This window comes from Pseudopodoces humilis, chromosome 1 (assembly GCF_049639895.1).
Source record: "Pseudopodoces humilis isolate 2021_Gansu_Grassland_sample_001 chromosome 1, ASM4963989v1, whole genome shotgun sequence".
Taxonomy (NCBI): Eukaryota; Metazoa; Chordata; class Aves; order Passeriformes; family Paridae; genus Pseudopodoces; species Pseudopodoces humilis.
The window spans coordinates 141667815-141687883 of record NC_142200.1 but is presented as its reverse complement, the minus strand read 5'-3'; the positions used below and the strand labels follow the sequence as shown (position 1 = coordinate 141687883).

At 42.5% G+C, this 20069-nt stretch overlaps 1 protein-coding gene across 1 annotated transcript in view; it reads right to left on the bottom strand.

Annotated features, from left to right (window-relative positions):
* The window catches only part of ADARB2 (adenosine deaminase RNA specific B2 (inactive)), a 301583-nt gene that overhangs the window by 18439 nt on the left and 263075 nt on the right, over positions 1-20069 (bottom strand). The window contains exons 6-7 of the mRNA XM_005528513.2: positions 19453-19604; positions 1814-1982 (exon numbers count right to left, since the gene is read on the bottom strand). Coding sequence (XP_005528570.2) covers positions 1814-1982; positions 19453-19604 — 321 coding nt within the window. The remainder of the gene's footprint in view (positions 1-1813; positions 1983-19452; positions 19605-20069) is intronic.

Genomic DNA, 20069 nt, shown 5'->3' with positions numbered 1-20069 from the left:
ACCTTTGATTCTTCCCCCTTATGATAAAAAAAATATTGTAGATGGCATTTAATGTGGTAAACCAGAATTTGGGTTAAAGTATAATGCAGATTTTCTCAACCTCTTTTTTAACTACTGGTGAGAGTAAACATGCTGTTGAAAGCAGGGAATAATGATTGCTGGTTTCTTTTTTTTTGTTTTTTTAATCTATATAAATCCCAGGATCATTTGAATTACATTGAAAATAAATAATAAAAATTGCAGGTTTTTTTACAATATTGGAATAATACTGTCAATGATGAGAGCTGCAAACTTTTTTTTATCTTGGAAAAGCTTTATGGTAGATTCTTTTTTTTCTTCACAGAGTTCAACGCTGTTTAGATGCGTGTCAACAATGAAAGGATTCACTCAAAGTGCTTAGCAGATGTGCTTGGAGAAAACCCAACTCCTGAGACAGTGCATTACTGTCAACATCCCCTTCAATAGGAAATGTAATACTGTTTGCAAAGCTGATATTTAATTCACTGGCTAATGACATTCAAAACCACAGAGAGTGCAATATTTCTATTCTTGAACTTAACATTTTTTAGTTTTTTGAGTCCATGTGAGTCTGAATTTGGAAAACCCAACTGCATCTACATGCAGTGCAGGAGACCCACTGAACACAGTTTGGGTTTTTTGTTAACTCCTAATGAAGAAATGAAAACATTACAGCAGAAGTTGCTCTTTATCCTTCATGCAAGCTCAACAGTTGTGATGCTTACACTTAGCAGAGCATGGATTTTGTGAGTCTGGTAGCATTTCCATTTGTTGGTTCACATTTACATTTTTGTGACAAAACATCAGGTTTTGCTGTTGACAGACTAATTTAGCTTTGGTAGGTCATCCAGTTAAATCTAAGAGCAGAATTTATGCATTTGGATTAAACAAAATTTCTGTGATTTTTTTGGGAAAGATTATGTCTATGTTGGCATTTAATAATTGGGCCAAATTTTTGACTGATAAAATTTAACTGAGTTCTTAGGCATAATATTCCAGCAGTGAATTTGATCATAGCATTTATGTTTTTATAGCTATGATTTATTTTATATGTAGAACTGCATCTACAGATAAAGTACAATATATATATATATAAAATGATGAAGATAAATATACATACATGTACAGATACATACTCATAGTACAGTAACTGTGCAACCAAGCACACACATTTTGATTTCAGTTTGTGTTAGCCATCACTTGCCATTAGTTAACACCCTAGACTGAGAATGGTGAATGTGTTTACATTTTATTTGTCACCAGGGAATAATTATGAAATATTTACTACATGGAAATTATTCTACATAAATAGATGTTGTATTTACACAGCAGAGCAGAAACCCACAGAGGGGGCTGTTACATGAGGGCTCTTCAATGGCATTCAAAATAGTAGAAGTATTCCTGGTGGCTTTTAGGGCATTTTATTCAATTGGGTGCAGACGAGCTAAGTTTATCTGCATGATAGTTGGTTTGCAAGTTTTGGGGTAAATGATCCAAGAACAGCAAAGTGGATGTATTTTATTTGCACAGTGAAATTCTATTGGCAAGAAAAGCTGCAAAGACAGTTTATATTTTTGTCACACTGTAATAAGCAACTAACGACCCACAGAGAATTTGGGAAAATGTCCTATTTACATTCCCTCCTATTTATATGTCTGCTTTTGCATACAAAGGAGGTCTTTGTTTCTGCAGGGCCTGTCAGCACCTGCTGGCTGCTTCCCACCACTCACCATAATCCTCTGTGGCATCAAGTTTCCACGTGCAAAGGCTTTTGCCACGAATATGCATCACGTACCTGGCAATTTTGTCTGTGCAGGACATGGTGATGAGCTGCTCTCCCAGCAGGACACCGTCCCACGTCTGCGCTGCGTTGTGACACCGCACAGGAATGGTCCCTTCTCCAGACTCAATCTTTGTCCGCAGGTGCCCACGGTACTTCCTCACTATGTGCTTGCTGCTGTTCACTGGGAAAAATAAAAACAAGAATGACAATACCTGATTTTTTTTCTGAAGGACCTGAGAGTCTGTGTTGGTGCCTGCAGAACCACTTGTGAAGGTCCCTTAAACTGGATGTGATATTAGATAATAGCCCAAGAAAGCAGTGCGGAAAAGAAGGTGCTCTTAGTAAGGTTTTCTTTTCACTTCAATCAAAGCTTACACAAAGCACACACTGAGTTCATGTTCCCCTTCTATTTCCCTCATATATTTAAAAGTAAGAGAGGTGCTCTGTCTTTTTAAGAACCAGTACAATTTCTCATTTTAGGATTGAGTTGTGATGGATGAATATTTGAAAAACCTTGGTTCAATGAGTGTCATCAAAGAATCAGCTGCATGATGCAGACCAGTCCAGTACTTTACTGTGATATTCAGTGACATTTCCCAAATTATTTCAGAAGTAAGGTTTTGATTTGTTATCATAAAATTTCACTGAAAAATTCTGAAAAGCTAAAGGTTTATACTCTGGACCAAAAGCAAATCAAAACTTGTTAGCTGTTCATTGCTGGCTGGAATTCCTCCTACAGTCTCCCTGAAGTGAGGTACTTTCCTGCCTTGTGTTGTACCAAGATCTTTTATCCTTCTGTGGTATTGTATATTTGAGTGCAAGGCGCTGGCCCCTGGGGTGGCACAGGGCAAGCAGCTGAAGCACTTGTCCTGCACCATGATGAACTGAGTCCTGCAGATAGGCAGTAAATAAAGAAGATAATGACATTTCAAAAGCACTTCACCTTCATTATTATGAAAAGAGAAAAACTGAAATTCATTATCAAATGCTCTTTACACTGCTACTTTACCCCTGGGTATTTTGGCTATAAAAGAACAGGAAGGAACAGAAAGGAAATCCTCTGGGTATGCTCACTGCCTCACCTTTGGAGAGTTTCACTGGGGGTCACCTTCTGCCTGAAGCAGACCTTACACAGTTTCCCTTTAGCCCAAAGGAAAATAACAAAAAAAAAAAAAAAAAAAGACAGTCATGATGGCCTCTGCATTCAAGGAAAAGGAGTGCTGCATTTACAGACATGAAGCTTTTTCCATACTGCCAACTGTCCTGTGTATTTTTCCACGCCAGCTCCTCATCTGGACCAGAAGGCTTCTCCTTGTGAAGGTGATGCTCTGTTGTAATGCATTTAGAAAAATGGTATGACCTGAGACTGCACCCCTGAAATGTAGAATGTAAGCTTCTTTCCCTTATCTCTTTCTCCCCAGTTCTCCTTATTGGCTGTGTGAATGTAATCCACCCTCTTCTCCCTGCCTTCAAAAAGACACACTTATCAATATTCTTCCTCTTTCCCTCCTGCTCTCCTTCTCCACGGGATCCCAAGCACCAGAATAAAGCTGAACTTCCATCTCAGCTAGGGCAAGAGCCTCATTTTTAGTTCCTCTGTTCCATGCTATAGTATCTCCCCTGTTTCTTTGTTTCCCTGGCTGGGTGGACAGTGGTAACAGAGAAACAGGGGACATAGAAATAATAGCAACACTCCTCAGTCCTCACTGGGCTGTGGGGCTGAGTGCTTCTGCCACTGAGTAACACCAGTGTGCCAGAGGTTGTGGGGCTGGTGGCACCTCTGGCTATGAGCAGCTGGCTCTGTGCATGATCCCCAGTGCTGGAGGAAGCAGTGGATTGACTGGCTGCTGCCAATGGGTGGTTTGCAAAAAGGGAGAGCAATAATAAATTGCTTCAGCCTATTGGGATTAGCTGAGGCAGGAAACACATGTAGAGCAGCAAAGTCAGCTGTGACCTGCCAGCACATGGGCAGCTGGGCCCCCAGCAATCATTACCTCTTCTCTCCATTCTTGCTTTTTTAGAATTTAAGATGGGTGTGTGTGTGTCAGCAGCAGGCTGGGACAGGTGTCAAATGGATTGCTTGGCCATAACCAAAACTGGTTTCCACCCAAACTCAATCTCCATCATATCCAAAATATTGTTTGCAAATACTGCTACAGTAATGCTGCTACAGCATCTGAGTTTGGGGAAGAGTGGTTGTTGCCATCCCTATTAGCAGCCACGTCATCCCAGCAGCAGGGGATGTGGTCCTTGTGCCCAGTTGTCAGCACCTCACAAATTGAGACACTGCAGTAATCACCTGGCTTGGAGTATTGTGGCTTTTCAAACTTGAGTTGTGGGAAAAACTGGGAATGGAGTAATAAAAAATAATAAGCAAAAATGCCAAAGTCTCAGAAATGTCTCAGATCCCTCTGTTCTCAAATTTTCTGGTTGTGCCAACACTGTCAGGAAAACATTTCCATGACCATGTGGGCTAATCCCTTGCACATCCCTCTTGTCTGGGATGCTAAGTGCGGTGTAATTCAGAGGATGCTCTTTGGACTGTTTTGGCTGTCTGGGAACTGGTCCATATTCTTCCTGGGACTCTGCAAGGAAGTATTTTTTAAAAACATGAAACGGTGGTGAGCAGTATTTTTTATTATTAAACTACAGAGTTGTGGGAAAGGTACCATGAAATCTGGACAACAAAAGTAGAAAGTGATCACTTCTGCTTAGCAAACACATCTAGCTGAACAACAGTGAGGAATGCCTACCGAAACCACTTTGCCTTTGTCTGCACATACTGAGAACTGATGGCACAGCAGAGCAAGATCTCTGCCAAGGAGGCAGTGAAGAGTGACTCAAGAGGCTATTGCTGTTCTGGCTGGCGGAAAGTGTAACTTTAAGCAAACCAGTTCTCTTTTCCTAAGCTTTCCCACGGGTATAATGAAGATAATGATGCTTCCTTCTTATGCAAATTCATTTAAAGGTACTGTTCAACAGCTATTTATGAAAAAGAGATGCCATCCTTCCAGGAAAGATCTACCACAGGAGTCCACCTACTGGAAATCCCTCAGGACAAAATGATTTTTTACTGTTTCCTTCTCAAACTTTTAAGAAAAATATTTTCTCTTGTTGCACTTTTCCCCTTTCCCATCTCTAGATTCTCCTCTCTTTCTCAGCTCCTGCTCTGAGCTTCCCTTGTAGGTGCCTTGATCTCCTAGATTACTCTCTTATCCAAGCAATTCAGCCTGTTGATGCACCCACATTTCCCATCCATGCAAAGAGGCATGTAGCTGCAGGGAACTTTAGTGACTGCAGTATTAGATGAGCAGCCCATCATTTATGTGGCTTTGATTTCACTACATAAATGTTACCTCAGTGAGGGGCAAAGCATCCCACAATATGCTGACAGAGATAAGGTACAAGTTCAGGGGAAAAAAACAGCATCAGGATTGCAAACAGCTGCTGGGCAGCTGGAGAATTTAAAGCATAGGCCAAAAATGTTTGGGGAGAAGGATATGAAAGACTTCTGTGAGTTTGGGGGGTTCTGTTTATTTAATTTGTGATTTGTCTATCTGATATTCTCAGGACTGAAGGAAGTACAAAGGCCAAAGCACTCTACATCTGGCTGTTCTCACAGCATCTCAACCCTGGACTGCAAGTGCCAGAAACTGAACAATAAAGTTTCTAAAAATCACTTGAAATGTGCAGGTGCACTGATAGTCCCAGTTCCCAATTCTCACACTGACTCAGCCATGTGTCCAGCTTTGTTCCCTGTCCCTGTGCCCTGCCCAGGGTGCATCTGAGCAGCCGGTGGATAGGATTCAGGCATTTGTGGCCAGTGTACACTCACCCCAGGACACACTCCCACAGCTCTGAGAAGGGGTTTTAGCTGCTCAACTGCTATTAAATTCAATGAATAGGGTGTGACTCAAACCTCATACCGTGCTGCCTGTCTCAGGCTGCTCACATTGCTGGGGTGGTTGGGACACATGCTCCAAAAGATCATTGGTGGCATTTATATAAAATACTAATAACCCAAAGCTCTGAATGCTTTCAGATTGCCAATGATTAAATAAATCCAAATCTGCAGCTGGAACACACTGAGTTCTTTTTCAGAAAGCCATTAAGTAGCACAGGAAGATACAACCAAAGGAAAAGATGAGGCTCTGTGAGTTTTGCACTGAAGCTGCAGACAGACTCCAGCACATAAGCTGCTTGTCAGCAGTAAAAAATGTGGTCCACTTGCTGGCACAGCCTGCTACGGATCATTTTAATGCAGTCTCAGAAATATATTTATTTATGCATCTTAAAGTCACAAACTACAGCCTACTGCTGTTCTGCTGTTCAGTATGATCAAAACATCAGTGACTATAAGCATTTCTGATCTTCTGCTTAATCTCAGCTAATTGCAGGGGAGAAGGCGTCTGTGGATGCCACTTCAACCAGAACAAAATGTCAATTCAAACTGGAATTGGAAAGGACAAATTTAAAAATCATTTGGAGTGGATTTATGATGTGTGCTGTACTCAGATGTGGAAATTACTCCTGAGAGTTCCTAAGATGAAAAGGTGCTGGATTAATTACTGGATTAGAAATGTACACAGACAGGTGCCTTGTATTTAAAATCAGTGAAACCCTCTGATTTCAACCTCACCTCTTATTTTCGTATTTGCTCCAGGACTAGTTCTAGCTCATATGGTAATGAAAAAAAGCCACTCCATATTTATTATTTAGTTAAAGAGTGAAGAGGAAATGGACGGTGATTAAACAGAATCACATGAGTAAGGCTCTGTCTGAGATTTTGCATGACTGCCTCAGAGGTTCATTTTCTGTTTCCCTGCTTCAGTGGAGGCTGTTTTCTCTTCAGGAAAGAAGAAATAGAACAGCCTATCTTGCATTTTTTTCAGTGCTGGACCCTCCCCTCCTCAGCATGGTTTATAAAGCTTCCTTAGAGCAGTGTGAGACAAAGGGGTGGAAAGAAGATTAACATTTGACTGCCTTTGTATTTTGATGGCTATTAGAGATGCACTTTCCTCAACCAGATGCTGACTAAATGTCCAGCATTATTATTTCTGGAAGTGTTGAAGTGAGAATCACAGCACAGTGAACACTTTGGATGTGTCTGCTCTGCTGGGCAGGGTGGCTGGTCAGGCAAATCCTTGCTGCACTGTGCTTTGGTGACCAGCACAGAGCCAGGCTGAAATGCCACGGGCCAGCTCTGGAAAGCAAGAAACTTTAGGAGTCTTGTGAAATAAGCCTGAATTTGTGAAAAGAAGGGTCTACAGAACTGCCCCTGCAGTGACCTCAGGGATGTGTCCTTCCCAGAAGGGAACACAAGGCTGTGTCCTGCACAGGTTAAACAGGACAAAAGCATGTTGAGATGAATCCCTAGAAGTCAAGATATTACTTTTAAATATAGGCTGTGAGGGATATTGCATCTGAAGGCAGTCCTAGGGGAGATTTACTTGCTCCCAGAGCCATTTGGCACCCACCACATTGTAGCAGATTTCAGTTCGGATCTATGGTTTGGACAGTATCATTAAGCCTTATATCCAAATAAAAATTCTGAATATGTACTTTATATGACAATGTTACAAACCTGGGGCACCGGTAACTTTTGTAACTGAAATTAACATTGGAGATTGAACTTTACCTTTTCCTTTCTCCCTGCCTCTTTCTTGGCTGAAATACCGTCTTTGGACAGTAGTCCCTAACTTGACAGAATCCATGACCTGATAAATGATGTTCCCTTTGGCATATTATTCTTTCTTCTTTTCACTAACCTTCAAATAACACTTTTCACTTTTTCTACTCCTTTCAGAATTTTTCATCTGCTTCTAGTGATGTACTGACAAGATGTGATAGCGAAGTCAATTTGCCAATTCATAGATTATCATTATGTGGCATTTAATCCAGAAGAAGCAATGAAGAGAAAACTTGAAATTTGAATCCACAAGAACAGAAAGGAAATGACTGCATTATTTTTCCTTATCTTAAGTACTTATTAATTAAATTATTATTTTTTGATTGAATGTTGGTGTTACAAGGCAGTGACTGTGGGAAGGGTGTAAGAATGATATTCTAGGATATTAAAGTTTATCAGTGAGTGTTTTAATGAAAACTTTTCATTTTGGTCTATCAAAATGCCTCTATATATGATTACTGAGGAGAAAAAATTCATCTGTTAAGATAACATAGCACTTTTACAATGAATATTTTTATTATTTTTGTAGGTTAATATGAAATGCATTGAAAGCTCATCCTAGGGAGAGGTGCCAAAATACCTTCATTGAACCTATGCTAGAGCAGAGAATGACACTCTAACACATTAAATTCATTTTACCATCAGACTAACTTCTAAGTAAGCCTGGACTCTCAGCAGGCTTTAATACCCTGAGAGGAAAAAAAATCTGAAAGAAATAGCTCAAAGCCTACAAACAGGTTTTCTCTAATGTCTATCTTTGAGGAATGCCTGAGATCAAAATATAACTAGTTAAAATTCACTTTAAAACAATTTGCTGGCAGCAAAGTCATGCACAGCTCTCTCTGAGAGTTATAAATGACTGTTCCAGGCAAAGAGGAATGAGCAGTAGTGGGTCAGGTGCCAGAGAAATTCTTTGTGCCACCTACAAGCCCAGGCTGTGGACTCCAGCCTCCTCTGGAGTAGAAAAGCATTAGTATGTTGAAGCCAAAACTACAAGATTTATCAGTGGGATTAAGATTCTGTGCATGTGGCAATCAAGCAAAGTACAACTCAAATACTTCAAGATTATTATTTTTAATTACTAATTGCTCCTCTTGTCTAAAATCAGACATGTCCTACCGTGGCTTTGAAAGTGCAGCTGCTCCCACAGAGCAAAGTCTAGAGGTCTGGGAAAGGGCTTTGGCAGGGCTGTGAACTCTCTGAGGAGAAGACTTCTGCCTCTGAAGCCTCCATCAGGCCACTAGCTGGTGTCCAGCAATGCACAGCTCATCTTGGACTGCCAAGATGTGCAAAGGTGCTGCTTGTTCCCAGGTCAGTAGCTGACCAAAGCCAGTGGCTGGAGGCTGCATGTGGAGAGTGAGAGGCTGCATCCATCAGAGACCAGGGGGAACCAGCTACTCACCATGTCCTAAGATGTGCATTTCATTTTTTTGTTAATGAGAAATGTTTTTTCTTAAAGCTAGGCTTTATCTTCTAAATATACTTTGTGTGAAAAATATATCAACATCACTGGAATTGCCTATTTGGTGACAATTCTCTCTCCTGCCATGTTTTAATCAAGAAGTTTACACAAACATAAAGAGAATGTGTTATTCATCATAACCCTCTTCTTTTATAAACAAAACATGCTGTGATTCATGTGGCTTTGGGATTTTGTTGCAGTTGGGAAATTGAAATCTTCAAGGATGATTTAAGTAAAATGTTGTGGAAGAAGTCAGCAAAATATGAAAACAGAAAATGAACCCCATGAGACAAACAAGAGCAATCTGTCAATAATGTCAGCAGATTTTCAGCCACGCTGTGGTTGGTATGAGGCTAGAGAGGCTGTGGTTCCTGATGCATCACCAGATATATTCTAATTCAGCTTCTAGAACTCTAGAGTCCTATGGTCTTTGGCTGAAGAAATTAAATCTTGATCACCAGAAAATGTTTCCTGATGGCCTTAAAAATCTGGGCATTAAAGTTACTAAATTATTCTGAATAATTTTATAGTAGTGCATAGAATATACAGTGTTTTCCATTTTAGTATTCTACTCTTAGCACTAACTACCCTTTCTCAGAGCTGTGATTGCTGGATCCCTTTTATTCCTATTTTACAGATAGAGAAATATAAATTAACAGAGTGAGGTGAGTTGTTCCAGACTGGCTAGAGAAGGCAGCTTGAACGATCATGGTAAGAATTAGATTGTTTGCTAGTCATACAGATGTCTTCAGATTTCTCTCTTAAGACTCTAAGAAACTCCCCAGAAGTCTAAGGAATTCCAGAAGTCCCACAAAGATCTTAACAGGACCTGGAGCTGCCCGATAAGCTTTCTAAAACTCAGCTTATGAGTTTTACCTGTGTCGTGGTTTTAAAACAGTAACTAAAAATAATTACTTATTTCTTGCTGTGAGATATGGATTAGAGCAAGAGCAAGACAGGCTTAAAACTTAAAAAGGAATAAAGAAAGTTTATTAACAAACTACAAGAATAAGAACACCAGAATAAACTTCCAGAAAACCCTTTTTATCCCCTACTACCCACTATTCCCTTGTTCACATGACAACAGAGACAAAAACTTTGGAACTTTAGTGTTTAAAACAGTCCCAATTCTTGCTAGAGTCTTTTCATCAGTCTTTGTAGAGAAACAGAAGTCTCTTTCTGCTAATCTATGGAGTTTCTCACAAGAAAAACTATTTCTATTATAGCTTTCTATTTTTCTGATGCTAGCTGCCCAGAACTCTTGTCATCAGTTCACTCCTCCCATTTCGCCTCACTCTGAGGTGTGTATGGGCCATGAGTCTAGGGATGTCATTTTAAGGACGAGTTATTCAAAGGCAAAAGTCTTCTTCATCTGTCTTTGTGAGCTCCACTGGAAAAGTTTTCTCATTGCCCCCCAAGGCTTCAAATTTTCGCTTCACTCTGTTCCAGCACTTCACTGTATCACAATTACTCTACTTTTTACTCAAAATCCACACTTTGAATACTCTATTCCTCCCTATATACTCTGTCATGAATTAAAGGAGTTTTTTCAAGACCTTACTGTCCATCTCCATAGCTTTAACAGAAAAATATTTCAGCTTATAATGCATCTCCTTATTCTCTACCTTTTCTGAAGCTTAATTCTTTTCTTTACTGTCTCTGATAGTTTATAAAGTCTCTTTACATGTTGATTACTCTCTTTTTCTCTCTCTGGATAAAAGGATTAATCTGCAAGTCTCATCTGGGTAATGAAAAGGTTAAAATCTTGCCCAGGCTTTTGTAGATGGTTCTGTGATCTCTGACGGAGCAGCGGCTGGAGTTGTCTGCGATGGAAGATTCTTCATGGCTGCTCTGGAGAGTGTGGTCGCTGTCTCAGCCTGCCGCAGGTCAAGAGCTTTTTTTTTTCCTTTCTTTACTCGGCAGTCTCTGGTGAATTCAGTCACAGCAAAACCTGCAGGAACCGGCCTGGCCCGGCCTGGGCCCGGGGCAAGCCCCGCAGGCCCCATCTCCCCGCCGGGAGCCGCTGGGCCCAGCCCAGCCCCGGCCCGGGCCGCATGGGCTGGGCAGGGAACGGGAGGCCAGCCAGAGCTCTGTTACCTTTCACAGCCAGGAAACAAAGAGAACAAGAAGGCTCTGGCTTTACATCTTAAGGTAGGGTTCACAAGTTGATCTCACTTTTCAATGGTCAAAACTGCTGTCAATTCTTAGAAATGACATAATTGGTCAGGAGGAAAGACTCCCATCAGCCACCAGCAGCTTCAACTTTCCTTAGCTCCCAAAGCTATCTTAAAGGTAAAGCCACCCCATGACAACCTGTAATTCCCAGTCAGTGGAAGGGCAAATTAGACTAAATTAGATCTGAGCAGGTGTAGTTTTTACCCACAGAGATTTTTCCTAGCTATGGTTTGATATTTTCCACCCCAAAATTCTGTGCCTTATTTAGGTGCATACCTGTAGTAAGCTATGGGCTGCTGGGGGGGAGTGGGGAAATGTCCAGGAGCATGTGGTCTCTTTTTCCCTGCTGCAGAGGGAGACACCACCATTCCTTGGGCTGGACAAATCTGGGGACAAGGAGCTTTTCTTGGTGAAATTTTATACTGCTGTTCTGAAAACTTCTCAGGCATGGTCTTTTGCTGATTAATGTAGCCTTTTTATCACATCTGAACATTGCATCCAAATGCAGTGTTTTACAAAGCAGCAAAACCCATAACAAAGCAGAATCAATAAATACAGTGCAATGCCCTTCGGCAATTCAAGCATTCTGTTAAAATTAGAATCTGATTATAGCTGTGGAAACCTGTTTTCCTGAATCCTAACAAACACATTTTGCATTACATGAAAGCTTTTCAAAGCTGTGGCCAATGCTGGCTGTGAGCAATCCATAGCTTTTCAGCATATTCTTTCTCTTTTCCTGGATAGACACACACACTGCACTGACATACACTTCTGAAAATCTTATTTTCTACTTTAAACTCCCCCTGAAACAACAAATCTCAAATAAGCAAAAGCAGCCAAGAATATCATAAGGAGAAGGAATTGGGACATTTTTAATGCATTGTCAAAGGCAAAGAGTTTTCTCATGATGTGTCAGTTCTGACAAAGTTTTAAAATGGAAAGTTAAAAAAGGGAGCTGTCTAGCTCTGCTGAGAGGGAATTCACTGATCCAGGACTTGGGAGACAGAGATTCAAGTTTTTATTTGATTCTAAGTGGCCTTGAATGAAAAATCTTAACCTGAACTAGGCATGGGAGGAAATGAAATAGGGGTTTTCTACCCCTTATTACTGATGACCAGGAGATACAAGAAAGATGTGATCTCAGTTTCACACAATTACTTTCTTTTAAATTTTGCCTGACAAGTTCTGATTTTTTTCCAGCCAGTCAGTACTTTGAGACCTGAAAACTGTCCATGAAGTGAAGTTGTTAGTCACCAGGCAGCTTTAGCAAAACTCCACTAAGAACCTAACTACCCAGCCTAGTAGAGATTAATAATGGAATATAAAACAATGGCAAAGTTTTACAGGTCGATTAATTGTACTGAAAGCTTCAGGACTCCAATGCAGTGAAATGAGAGCCTCTTTCCAAGGTGAATCCTGGGCTCTAGCATGATAATACCAACAATAAAACCTTTCATTTTAAAGCTGTGCTTTCACAGCTCTCCTAAGCCTGGCCACCACTGGTTTCTCTGGTGGATTTAGGGGCTAGAGCTGACTTTGGGGATTGGCAAAAGGTTTAGCATGACAGGTCATGAAAGGAATCAGACCTCTCCTTTGGGTTACCAAAAGTGATGGGATTTCCAGAACACATGAACCATGTATTTGCAGACTCTGGCACTGCTGCTCTGTCTGAGCAACGGGTCCATCTGAGCATCAAGATGCAGCAGCTGCTGCTCCTGCAGCTTTTCCCTCAGATGGCTTCAGAAGGGCTCAGGGTTCACAGCAGAGGGCTTGGGCCAGTCACTGTTCCCATTCTGGTACCCCTGACAGGAGTCTTTCCCCCTTTTCCATTCTCTCCCTTCCCTGCAGCCTTGGATGAGCAGAGAGTGAGTAGGAGAGGCTGGGGGAGGAAAAGCTCCAACCAGTGCCTGCAGGTCCTGTGTGGGTGCTGTGCATTGGAAGAATCAGAGGGGTTTCACTCATCTTGAAGAGTCCCCTCACCCCTCACAGTGTTGTTCTCTCTCGCCCACTTCCCCATCACAGCTGAACATCACAGACCCACTCTCCCTCAAACTTTCCCATCCTCACTGCACCCTCCTGTCTCAGGGTCCCACTGAGGCCCCTCAGCCACACTTTCTTCTCCTGAAATCCCTTTGCCCACCTTCCCCAGAAAAAGAAAGCTCCCCCACAGTGCCAGCATGGATTTGTTTTAGATGCTGGAAAGAAATCTTTGAACTGTCTGCAGCACCACTTCCACACCTGGAAAGCCCTGAGCTGAACCAGACCACTGCTCAGACCTGCAGTGGGCACAGAGGACTGGGCTGGGCTCTGCTGTCATCCTTGTCCATCCTGACCAGAAGCACACTTCACCTCTGCTCCAGCCATGGGTGAAGAGTGTAAGTGAAGGAGAGAATTAACCAGAGGGAACTGTCCTGTGACCATGCTTTCCCTACCAAGCTAACTTGAGTGAAAGCTGCCACTCTGAAACAGCATTCCAGCAGCCTGGGAATATCGAGTTAAGAACAGGGCAATTAATACAAACCTAATGCCTGCTCTCAGCCCTGAGCAGGGACACAAGCTCCTTGACAGACCAGCCTCTAGTCAGCTGTAGAAAGTTGCTGCATTTCCTCTTTGTTTACTTTGGTAAATTGAGGCTGGGTCAGTGGCACAAGCAGAAGGGCCATAGCTTCCATGGAACTTGATCTCACAGGAGTCTGACAAAGGGGGCTGTGCTCATACCTGAACCCAAACCTTTTGGATAAGACCCAGTTCAGTCTTAATGAAATGAAAGGACAATTTCCTCCCATCTTCTTTAATACTAATTCCCTAGCCTGTGAAGTAATGCAAGAGCCTCTTGCTGTATCTGCAATTTCTGCAGCATCCTTTATATGACAAAGCAATCTGGGCTGACCACAAGAATCCATCCAGAGCTAGGATTCATTTCTCTTGAGGCAGTATTCAGCACTATAGCCTACAGTGGTGTATGCATTTTTTTAGTTTCCTGTTACTTCTGGGCATGGTTCTCTATGATAATTTTGTTCTGAGATCCCCCAAGGTATTGTTCTGCTCAGTCATATGAAAAATGGGAAAATAATGCACCTTCATCCCAGTTCCACAGATGGGCCATTCATCAGCATAAAATCAACTTTACAGCCTAGGAGGAAGTTGCTCCACACACCAAATAGCTACAATTTCCAAGATGGTTTCCCAAGCTGCACCAGGCCAGCAGCTGTGACAGAGAGATGTGATACCTGGGAGCACTCGTGCTATGGGAACAAGAAATAATGTCCAAGTCCAAGGGATGACCTGTAGTTATCCTCAATTTTTGTAATGGGAAAGTTTATTACTTTGTTAGAATCTGAATTTTCTTGTAGTTCCAGATACCTATCTAATTTCTTTTCAGATCACTGAGTTACTTGGTTCTTCTTGAATTGCTTTCCCCTTTTACCATCTATTTACAAGAACACAATTTGTCCATTTAACCAAACATGGGACTGGCAAAAGGAAGGCAGAGATTTCTTCCTCTTGCACATCCAGAAATGTTCACCAAACCCAAGGGTTTGGGTAGTGATTCTAGCCCAGTCACTGCCATAAGCATCCTCATTGTATTTCCATCCTGACAGCTCCCTGCAGGACACTGAATGCCGAGCTCTGGGGCTGAGACTTTCACAACAGTTTTAGGAGATCATCAGACTCCTTAGAGGGTCTCTGTGTGAATTTGGCCTACTCCAGCCAGTCTGCTCAGGATATTGCTTTCAGTGATCTGGTTTGGGGATGACACAACCTGGGTCAGCCCCATCTGAAAATGGAGTGCTGAGTTACTGGTGTGAGCAGGGCATCCCTTCACAGCAGCCCTGGATTTGGGGTTAACAGAGAATTTTTTTCACAAGCAGGGAAAGCACAGGTCTGCCCAGTGAAAGCACACTTGTAGAAGCACAAATGTGTCTTCCTGGGTACTGTTCAGTTCCCCAACTCTCTGAAAACTGCAGTGCACATCTCCTCATCACATCACCAACCAAGGCAATGATCTGGCTCACGTGGTTGCAAGTAGGTCCTGCTTAGATGAGAGTTCTGTCAAATGTGTGTGCATGAGAGCTTCCGCACAGCTGTAGGTTAATAGACAAGCAGGAGAAAAACCCCATGTGGAGCAGATGCAATGGTGTGTTTCAGACCTAAAGGAAGTGTGGGATAAAACAGGAGCTGGGCTATCAAGGAGTCAATGGCACAAGGCAATACAGCATGTTAGCAAGAGATAGAAAAGCAGCCCAGGGGAGAAGAACTGAGACAAGCCCTGGGGCAGATTCTGTTTGTCTCTTTGGTGATCCATGTAGTGGAAAAGAGAGAGCACATCCCTAGAAAAATGATGGACAATGAGATAAAATACTGCCAGGGAAGGTGTGGGGAAGTAGAGGAATTTTTTTAGCTCAATTTTTCAAGCAATTCATTTTGCTTTTCAAGAGACTTAAAAAAAAAAAAAAATCCACAAAAACCCCAATGAGTCAAGGAGCACTAAATTAGTTAGGATGGTGCTCTAGCAAATCAAGGGCTTGATTGTTCTGTGGTTTGCCCTAGATTTAGGAGAAAGTGCAAAATGTGCAACATTTTGAAACTACAGGGTGAGCTGCCCCCAGGGCTCCACCTCATGAGCTGGAGTGTGTGTGCCACAATGGGAAACAGCAGCCCCCTGAGGCCCTTCAGGAAACCCACCTTAACTTGATGCTGATGCTGCCCTTGGCAGAGCTCAGAAATCCAGGCACACCTGGCTCAGATGTACACAAAGGGAGAAGGCACCAGAAAGGGGGATGTCCCAGGCTCCCTGACCTGCAGCACTGAACTGAAGGAGAGGAAGAAACTGCATCCATGAAGAAGGTATTAGGGTTGTGAGGACACTGGGAACATGCTGCCTTTCTGTCATATAGCTGTGCTACAACCTTGAGGCCGACCTTGGAAAATGATGGAAAGGGTCTTGTGAAGGAGAATGACTGGAGAGAATGAGCCAGAACAAACCCATGAAAAGCATCTGAAACCCCTGTGGCATTTCCCAGTCTCATATTCCTGCAACACCATGACCCTGGCTGGTCTCCTCTCCTGCTCTCAGCTGCTCTTGCCTCTTTCCCCTCAGCCTCTTCCCCTACTCTCAGGCTGTACCTTCCAAAGCTCCAACTTCACTTCCTGTAAGCTTGTCCAACCTCCTGACCTACAGGCACCAAAAAAGAGTTAGAAAAACCCTCCCTGCTCAAAGCAGTCTGGTCCAACTGGATTTTGTCTCTCTTTTAGAGATGCCTTAGGATGTTATCAACAAACAAGTCAGTTTACCTCTGATTCAAGAAGGCCATTTCTTCGAATTAAAGTATGATTTTATCTCTTTGTCCCTAATCTCTTACTTTCCTGCGTGAAGCTGGCATGGGTGTGGGCTCCCTGGACCTCTCCTCTGCATTGCAGCTGTCAGACTTTTACACATGTCACAAACTTGGTACTCTGCTCTATCCAGTAAGTAAACTGGGTTTCAAAAGCATGCCAGCTTACGTCCTCCCTTATCAGAACAAAGCTCATAAGAAGGAAATGTGAGGCCTCCCTGAGGGTGCTGGAAAGACACGGTGGATAATAGGAAATTTTTGGAAGGAGATTTGAGAAGTGGATTTCGCTCACTCCCTATATTGATAAAGCCTTATCATATTCCTTCTCAAAACCAGGAACCACATGGTGAGACACCGTTTTTAAATGTTAATGCATCTTTAGAGAATAATCAGTAACGTTTGATGGCTTGTGCTAGCTCTAGGAGAGGTTTCTTTGTTGTTTAAGAAATGAAACAGCATTCATCTGGAGTTTCTTGTCATTACTGGATGAAAGAAAGGTTATTTCTTTAGGAAAAAAAAAAAAGAGGAAAGAGAAGATCTAAATGATAAACATAAAATACTTATCTTCTCAGATGTCTCTGGGATAATGTGAGCTGAAAGGAAATGCTTATCTCACTGAAGGACAGCTTTTGGCAACATGGTTTTCTACATGGTGCTAAATTATATTAGGAGCACAGGACAAAGGTAGAGGGATCTGTTTAAAAGAGTGAATTATGAGCCAGGTGTAGTAACTCTTCAGGTCCTGCTACTGAATCACTCTGTAACCTTGGCTAGGCCACACAGACCTTTCTGCCTCAGCTTCTGCTTGGGAAAATAATTCATGTAATAGCCAACAGGAAAATTATTTTCATGATTATCTACAAGTTTACTGTCTGTGTCATGTACTGCATGATTATATATTTTTAAATGCAGCTGCTTGTATATCTCGTTATCTACAGAAGCATTCCCTCATTAGCTGGGAGATTTATCTTTGGTCTTTGAAGAAATCCATGGGCCAAGCAGGGTTCACCTCCAGGGCTGGGTTCAGCTGCATATAATCAGGCAGCACGGGCTGTCAGCTGCCCACAGCACCGACCTACTCATGCCAAGAAGAGCAGAATCCAGCCTGGACAGCCTCTGGTTGCTTTTGAGAATGGACCACATTTTAAAAATAATTACATATTTTGATGCTTTCAATTGTCATGTCAGCCAAGAGGTGCCCTAGGAAACCTGCCTTCTGGAAAACATGAGTGCCTTTAACCAAACATAAAGCCTTTTTTAGATATCTCTTGATACACCTATATAGTGGGAGGCCAAAGATCATCATTGTTTTTTGATATTCTTAAGCAGTCCCTTTTTTATTTTTAATTTTGATTTAAAATGAATATGATAATTAAGATGCTGTGTCTTTTCATTTTGTTAATTAATCAGGAATTTGTTGATTTGATTTTGAGTTTTAAGCATTTACTTGCTTTTGTTCATTTTGTAAACTCTGCTGACACAATGCAGAAATCATGTCAGGCAAGGACCACATTTCCTTCCTGAACAGGCACATTCTGCTTTCCTGCCCCAGCAAGCTGCTGTTTCACTTGTGAAAAAAATTCTAGTCTGGGAAAAATAATACCTAATCATTAATAAATAACTTATACAAATCAGAAATCACAAAGGAGTGAAACCACTGTCTGATGGATTTGCCTGTGAGGAAGTGAGGTTGTTGTGCGACCTTGGGTGATGAATTAATTTTACATTCCCGTGTCTATGCTTCCTCCTCCATCCATTCTTTTGTCCTGCCTGCCCCACATTCAAGGTAGTCAGGGCAGGGACTATTTCTCATTATGTGAACATCACTATGGGCTTTGCAGAGCTGTAAAATGCACATATGAGGAGCAGTAGCTGGGACAGAGATAAGAGAGTAGCATGTGCCTTGTGTATTGGATCATGGGGTGACAGGCAGGTGGTAACAAGCCACAGATCTCTGGAGTCCCCTGTCCCTTGCTGGGGGCACTCCCTGTGGCTAGGCAGGGACACAGCTGGTGCTGTGGGGAAGCAACAAGGGCGTGCCTCTGCCATGGCAGGGCAAGGACAGGGACATCATGTGTGGGGAGTGACGAGGTGAGAGTGCTGCGTCATGGTGGAGATGGGATTTGTCACCATGGACAACAAGCTTTGCAGGTCTGCTGGTGGCACACATTGGCTGAAGAGCCAATTTGTTTATCTCTTTTGCAGGATCTCCTCTAGAGAAGAAATCCCTGGAAAATCATGTGTTTGCTTGAATGCCATAGGTATGGTTCCAGGGACTCTAAGGCTGACCTGGTGGACTCCAACAAACCCACCTGCCATGCAGTGACCATGCAATGTATTTGACACAGGCAGCATGGCTTTGGAAAGATCCCTTCCATAAGGGTCTTGCCATTATTTGCTGCAAGTGCAGGTGATATTTGGAGAGAGTCTGATGAGCAATCAACACTACAGATGTGCTGTATCATGTATGATATCATATCAGTGCTCTACTTCAGACTCCAGCTGCTGCAGCCTGCTTTTGGTGAAAATGAAACCATTCAACCCATATGTACTCTGTGAACCCTGAGAAGAGTCTTTGAATCTCCATTTAGAGCCCTGATCCTCTGGTCCAGCCTCTGACCATGGCTTCGAGAATCTCTTTGATCACAGGGATGCTTTCCAAAACATTTATTTTTAGGGTTGTCTGTGCCAAGCAGGAAATGCAGGGATGTATTCCCCAGCAGAGCCATGGAGCCCCAGGTGTGCAGAGCTGCCTTGCCCAGCTCTGATTTTCCCTCCACACCTTCCCCCAGCACACAGGACCAAGCACCAGTTGCACAGACAGACACACGCTCTCTAAAGCCTGTGGTGCTTTTGCTCTCAAGTGAAACACTTTCTGCCAGCAAAGAAGGGGAACAAGAAGGATCTTAAAAACAACCAAAAAAAGAAAAAAAAAAGGACAAAAAAAGCACCCAAAGGAGGAAAAGGAGAAGGAAGATTATTTCCTTACAGTCGGTTGTGATTTCGTAGGGGGAGTTGAGGCGCGCGTCTCCGCAGGGGGAAGTGCTCACGTACAGATGGAACAGGATGTTCTCCCGCAGCCTATAGCCTCCTTCTTTTAATCGCACGAAGATTGATCGCTCCCAGTCTTCTCGCCGTTTGCTATGATCACAAAAGAGGTTCCAGGTCATTTGTTAAATGCCAAATCAGAAACATTTCTGTGCTCTCTCTCCCCCCTTTTCTCCCTCTGCTTGTTTGTTTGTTTTTATTAGCACCCGGCATCATATATTTTGCCTAGTGACAACAAGAGAAAAACAATAAGCTTCTCCAGGTGAAGAAATGTGTGAAGGAGGTCAAAACTGCCAAAGGGCTTTTGGCTTGGTTACCTAAGATACATTCTAATGATAAAATGTGGATTTTGAAGGGTAACTCTCCTTCCTCACATGCATGGATGCATAAACACACATTTTAAAGTGGTTCTGGTGCATGAAAAAATGAATTCTCTTAGGCTCTCACGTGAACACAACAGCTCTGCTGACCGCAGTGCCTAGGCACATGTTAGAATCCCATTAACATCAATCACCACAGCTGAGATGTGTGTTCATATACTCCACTGAAGAGATCCTC